This window comes from Rhopalosiphum maidis, chromosome 4 (genome assembly GCF_003676215.2).
Source record: "Rhopalosiphum maidis isolate BTI-1 chromosome 4, ASM367621v3, whole genome shotgun sequence".
Classification (NCBI taxonomy): Eukaryota; Metazoa; Arthropoda; class Insecta; order Hemiptera; family Aphididae; genus Rhopalosiphum; species Rhopalosiphum maidis.
This window is the reverse complement of record NC_040880.1, coordinates 52,017,177-52,023,176: the sequence shown is the minus strand read 5'-3', so window position 1 is coordinate 52,023,176 and position 6,000 is coordinate 52,017,177. Positions and strand designations below refer to the sequence as shown.

The 6,000-nt window shown below is 25.4% G+C and overlaps 1 protein-coding gene across 1 annotated transcript; it reads left to right on the top strand.

Moving 5' to 3' along the window:
- The first annotated feature begins 2,359 nt into the window (after positions 1-2,359).
- Positions 2,360-5,228, top strand: LOC113556346 (ATP synthase subunit O, mitochondrial). The gene is made up of 6 exons (XM_026961221.1): positions 2,360-2,492; positions 2,555-2,596; positions 2,680-2,790; positions 2,862-2,994; positions 3,834-3,946; positions 4,950-5,228. The coding sequence occupies exons 1-6, from the start codon at positions 2,466-2,468 to the stop codon at positions 5,148-5,150; spliced, it is 627 nt and encodes a 208-aa protein (XP_026817022.1). The 5' UTR covers positions 2,360-2,465; the 3' UTR covers positions 5,151-5,228.
- Positions 5,229-6,000: the final 772 nt, after the last annotated feature.

Genomic DNA, 6,000 nt, shown 5'->3' with positions numbered 1-6,000 from the left:
ATACACATCAACTAACATAATTTAATTAAAGTTAAATTTATGTTAACTTGACAACAATATTTTTTTAAATTTTAAATGGACTGAAGTTGACATAGTATTTGTATGTACTATATGATTTTAAGTACCTATAGGTATACACGATAAGGTAATAAAATTAAACCTGACTAATGTTAAATTTACTAGGAATACTCAGCGCCGGATTAAGAATTAAAGACGCCGGGGGCAAAATACATTTTTCAAATAATAGGTTATTGGTACTAAAAATAGTTGACCTTCTAAACGTATGGAAAATATGACACCGGGTTAATTGCTCCTTTACCCACCGTTAGACACGGCACTGGGTATACTAAGTACTAACCTTATCTCAAAAAGGACGTTTAAATTCAAATATGAATAACTATTAGATACTTTTAGCAACATAAGTAGGACGTAGGAAGTTAATTAGATTTCATTGCAGATTTTTAGATTTCTATGAGCTAGTATACCTATATAAAATTGATATTAATGGTATTATATAGGGTGATTGTAAACTTTTCCGATGGTATAAATTGTCCCGATCTTAATTCAGTACTATACGTAGGAAAGCAAAGTATACAGCGTTTCGTGCATGCATGCGTAAATGCGTAAAAACGTAAACTTTGGAAAGATATAACTTCCAAAATAATGATTTGCGAGAATTTTTGAATAAAACTTTTGTATTCAGTGCTTTAAAACATACATTTTGGGAAGAAAAAAATCGAAACAATCGTGTAGGAACTTTTTTTTTTTTATATTTTTTAAAGAAATTTACAATCTGTACTCAATGGCACGCACAATGAGTAAATGTGAATTTAGATAACGTACAGTTATTAAGACATATTAGTCACAAGGAGAAACAATTATAATAAATTATACATATTTTGATACATTTGGAGAAGAAGGTTAGGTTAGGTGTGGGAACTAAACTGCATTTATACCACAAATTTTAACTATAAGAATTATAACAGATTAACTTATTTGAAAAATTAAATGAGAAAATAAATTTACTAAAATAAAGTATTAATATAATTTTTATACATTGAACATTTTTTGAAATTATTTAATTATGTACATTTAAATAATAATCACGACAAGTCGACAACATTATATACATTTGTATTGAGGGCATCGTTGCCCAAAGACTGTTCTAATTTTTGGAACAATGACATTTGACTTAGATTTAAGTCTGGTAGAATAATTATGACTAGGTACAGCAATATCATCTTTAAAATTATACATTAATAAACAAATATTTTTAAGGTACGATGATTTTAAACTTAATATATTTAATTCTCTATAAAATGTAGAGGTTTGAAATAAGTGATGCATATTAAAAATGAATTTGACCAATGAATTCAGTGTTACTCCAAGGTTGTAGAGATGTAGTATACTAGTGTTATGTATGTACTACCCCAAAAAGAAATACCATAAGAAATTGAAAAATGATAGATTGCACAAGTGCACACTATGTTAATTTTTTTAGGTTATAATTTAAAATATGTTTGAGCGATTTGAAAATGTAAAAAACAATTTTAATTGTGTTATTAATATAATTAAAATGAATATTCCATTTAAAATTTTTGTCAATATAAATACCTAGATATTTAATTGAATTTACCCGATTTAGTGAAACACAATTACAAATAATTGTTCAGAGTTACTTATTATATATTACGTACTACAGTTACATTTTAAATATTATTAACATATATTATACAACGTATCTATCTCAGTTATTGAGTTATGGGTACAGTGATTTAATTCTGGCGTAAATTAATTTTGCTCTGAGAATCTATAAAGTATAAGCAATGAATATTTTGGTAGTCTGCAGATATAATAGCTAATAGCTTCTCCTATGTCATATTTTAGTTGAGCAATTTCCTCTAATTGCTTTTTTATTCCAATTATTAGACAGATAAATGAGTTAAAATATACATACCACAAATCATATGAGAAATACCTATATGTCAAAAACTCTAAAATACTATTAGTGTTTTATTTATTGTTTCTAAATGCAAATTGAACCGGCTTTCCCGCTTTTAATTCCCAAAAAATGTTTATGGATTACCTACAACTTAAAAGTTAAAACTCATAGGTAACTAGATTATATTGATTGGCTTAAAATGTATTTATATATTCATGTAATCATGTATACTTATAATTTATAAAGAATTTAAAATACCAATTTTTTATTTGATTATTTCATATTTTGGTAACAGTCTGTCCCAACCACCAAACACTAAACTGTGGGTTTTATACAATAATTTTCTATGACTAGAAAGTTTGCACTGAAATAATATAAATACATATGTTTCTTGAAATAGTGATAACGAAAATTAATATGAGTTTACCTTTACTTTAGGTAGTTTGACCTTTCTTTAAAATCTTAACTTGTGCACTTGTATAAGTTATACTTTGAGTAAAACATTTAAAGTATAAATTACAAAATGGCATCCACGAAATTCACAACAGTCGTAAGTATATGTTAATTATTAATGTTTTTATCGATTCATATTTATTTCTTTTGATGTTTCAGGTGAGGTCGTTAAGCTCAACCTCATCCCAAGGAATGGTCAAAGTGAGTTATTTCTTAAACTATTTTAATACAAAAGTAATATAGATAATTTGTATATTGAATATTTTATTTTTTATTAAAAACAGCCCCCAATCAAAGTATTTGGTATTGAAGGGCGTTATGCCACTGCTTTGTTTTCTGCCGGTACCAAACAGAATCAATTGGAATCGATTGAAAAGGATTTAATCAAATTTCAGGTATTGATTAATTTTAATCTGTATTAATTCAATTTTGTATTCTACAAAATGTGAAAACGTTTATTTTACAGACTGCATTGAAATCAGATAAAGTCCTTAAGGAATTTGTTGATAACCCAATTAACAAAAGGTCATTAAAGGCTAGCACTTTACAATTGGCTGCAAAGAAACTTGCTCTTTCACCTCCGTCATCCAATTTTTTGAGTATGTTTAAATTATATGTTAAAAGGACGCAGTACCCATATGTGTTAATCCGTTTTACATGTATGTAACATAGCATATTTATGCCCAGCAGATCATGTTTAACTCCGTTAATTTAAAAATTAGGGTTAATCAACCTAATATCAAACTTGATGGTTAGAACATTATCTATGTTCATTTGTTGGTTTTTATGATTTTTCAATTTTTTAGCAAGTTATGCATATATAATATAGTTAAATTAAAAATGCTCATTACTCAAAAACTGAATAATCGTAAAAAATCAATATACTAACCCAGATAATATTCTTACCATCAAGTTTTATATTAGGTTGATTCACTATAATTTTTAAACTAATAGAGCTTAACGTGATCTGCTGAGCATAAATTTGGTGTGTTATATACTTGTAAGATAGAGACAACACATACGGGTATGACGTCCTCTTAAAGTAAATCCATTTTGTAGTTAATAAAGATTAAACGATTTGTTCAAATCTACTATAACAAAAACTAATTATATCTATTAGACCTTCACCCTTATTTAATTAATTCTGAATTTAATATTACTTATAATAAATTTGTGTGCTGCATTTTTATTTAGTCTTAATCAATTGAGTTTTTTTTTCTATGTCTATTAAGTTTAGTTGGTGGTAATATTCATTAAAAAATGTTTATTTTATTATATAATTGATCAAATAAAAAATAGCAGTATCAAAATTAATTACTGTAATAAATTCATTATAAGTTACTTAATATAATTTAGAGTTAAAACATTCCACATTTTAAGTATATTATACAAAATGTTTAAATTGCATATTTAAAAATACAAAATATTTCATTGATAGGTATGTTGGCTGAAAATGGAAGATTACAAAAATTAAATTCAATCATTAACAGTTTCAAAATTATCATGGCTGCACACCGAGGAGACCTGCCATGTGTTGTAACAACTGCTAAGGTACATACCAAATATTTTTTTGGTTTATATATACATAATACATTCTTCAATTAGTATAAAATATGCCTAAGCTTAATTGGCAAAATATAAATCTTCTATTACTAGAAATAAAATAGGAAAGAAATAAGTTTATCATATATATATAGCATGTCAAGAAGAACCTCAAGTTTATGTCAGTAATGAAATTCTGAATGGATTTTTTTCTCTCAAAGTTAATACATTTATGCAAATATAAATTCATTATTTAAATTGTTATTAATTGATCACACATATTTTTTTTGTAATTTAATTTTAATTAACTGTCATTGATTCAACAATGTGAAAATTAAATACTTTCTAGTTTAAAATAAACTGTTCTAATGTTCTAGGCTCTAATAATTATATTTAATCGCTCAAAAGACAGTGACCGATGCTCATGTTGTCTTCTCAACGTGTTGCACTATTTTTGTAGTTTTTAAATTTGTGCATTTTTTGACATGTAGCAGATGTCATTATGGCTTAATATCATACATATTTTATTATGTGGTATTCTCATGACATTTATTTACAAATGTAATTATATTTTACTGTAGTAGCTACTTTCTGAAATTAATTTTTTTATGAAAAGTTGTCCATTTTAATGAAACATACCTAACATTAAACTTCAAAAATGAAACTTCTTTTTCATATTCTGTGAAATACAAAAATATTTCATGATCTGGTCATGAAACTTCCATATTTCACAATGTGATTAACCGCTTGATGTACTGAAATTAAACATTAATCAAATACAAATTTGTATTCAATACCATACATAGAATTTATATATTAGTTAATTTAAGTCATTTTAATTCCACATATGAAAACAAAATCATGTAAGAACATGAAAAAAAATAAGTATTTGCACTTTTACTTTATTTTAATATGAAAAATTAAAATATTTGATTATAAGATTTATTACATCATAGTGCATTAATTTAATACAATAAGTTACGTAATATAATAAATGTATTTACTTTTTTAGCCTTTGGATTCAGCTGAACAACAAGAACTTAAAAAGACATTGCAAGCATTTTCGAAAAAAGGAGAGACAATTAAGTTAGAATTAAAAGTTGATCCTTCACTTATTGGTGGAATGATAGTCAGCATTGGTGACAAATATGTCGATATGAGTGTTGCTACAAAAATTAAGAAATATACCGAAATCATCCAGAATGCTGTTTAAGTTTAAATACAATATTTAGTCAGATTAAAAAATGGAATATTTTAGTGTGTAATAATTATTATAAAACAACTATGTAAATGTATAATGTTTTTTTTAAATTCTGCCATTAAAAATTCTTTAGTATTTACAAATAATCACATTGTATTTTTACCATTTTTATTTATTGGAGTAAAACTTAAAGAAGTAATCATACACAGTTGTAATATGCAATAAAACTTTTCTTGGAAATTTTTTATTACTTTCTGTAATTTGCATGTTACAAATTTATTTGGAAATTCTTGGATGTTATTCGTTAAACAATGAGTACCTAAAGATAAAATTAAGTAGAAGTCTATCAATTTTTGATATTTTAAACTGATGTATTCTTTGTTATCAATTTCTTCTGGATCGATTTAGTTAACAGATTCAAATTATACATAGAAATCGATTAATTTTTTCCCCCCAAAAATGGTTAATTCAACTCATGAAATTCTAATTATTTTAAAAAATTACTCCTTTATTATTGTTATTTTTTTTGTCAATTATTGGGGTTAAATTAATTTTTTTTCTCTGACAGATTATTAATTTAAATTTTGTAAGGCTTTTAGCATTGCCATCACAGTTAATATGAAGTAATATTTTTTGAGAAGTCTTCTGAAAGGAGTATTAACTTGCTAATGCAATATTGTTTTACCAAGATTATTTTTCATGTTTTGGTATTAGAATCAAACTTATTAGTTTACTAGTCTAAATATTTTCTGTTACGGAGTTGTATACTCTACTAAGAAATTGCAAAAAGAAATCAAATCCGCATGTGTTTGATACCAATTCTTTGTATGCAAACAGCATAAACCAAGTTGATGACTTTCTA

What these genes read in the sequence shown, in the direction of transcription:
- LOC113556346 (XM_026961221.1), top strand. Translation starts at nt 2,466, where the DNA reads ATGGCATCCACGAAATTCACAACAGTC. An exon ending in CATCCCAAGGAATGGTCAAA is followed by an intron (nt 2,597 to 2,679) that starts GTGAGTTATTTC and finishes TATTAAAAACAG; the next exon opens with CCCCCAATCAAAGTATTTGG. An exon ending in AGGATTTAATCAAATTTCAG is followed by an intron (nt 2,791 to 2,861) that starts GTATTGATTAAT and finishes TTTATTTTACAG; the next exon opens with ACTGCATTGAAATCAGATAA.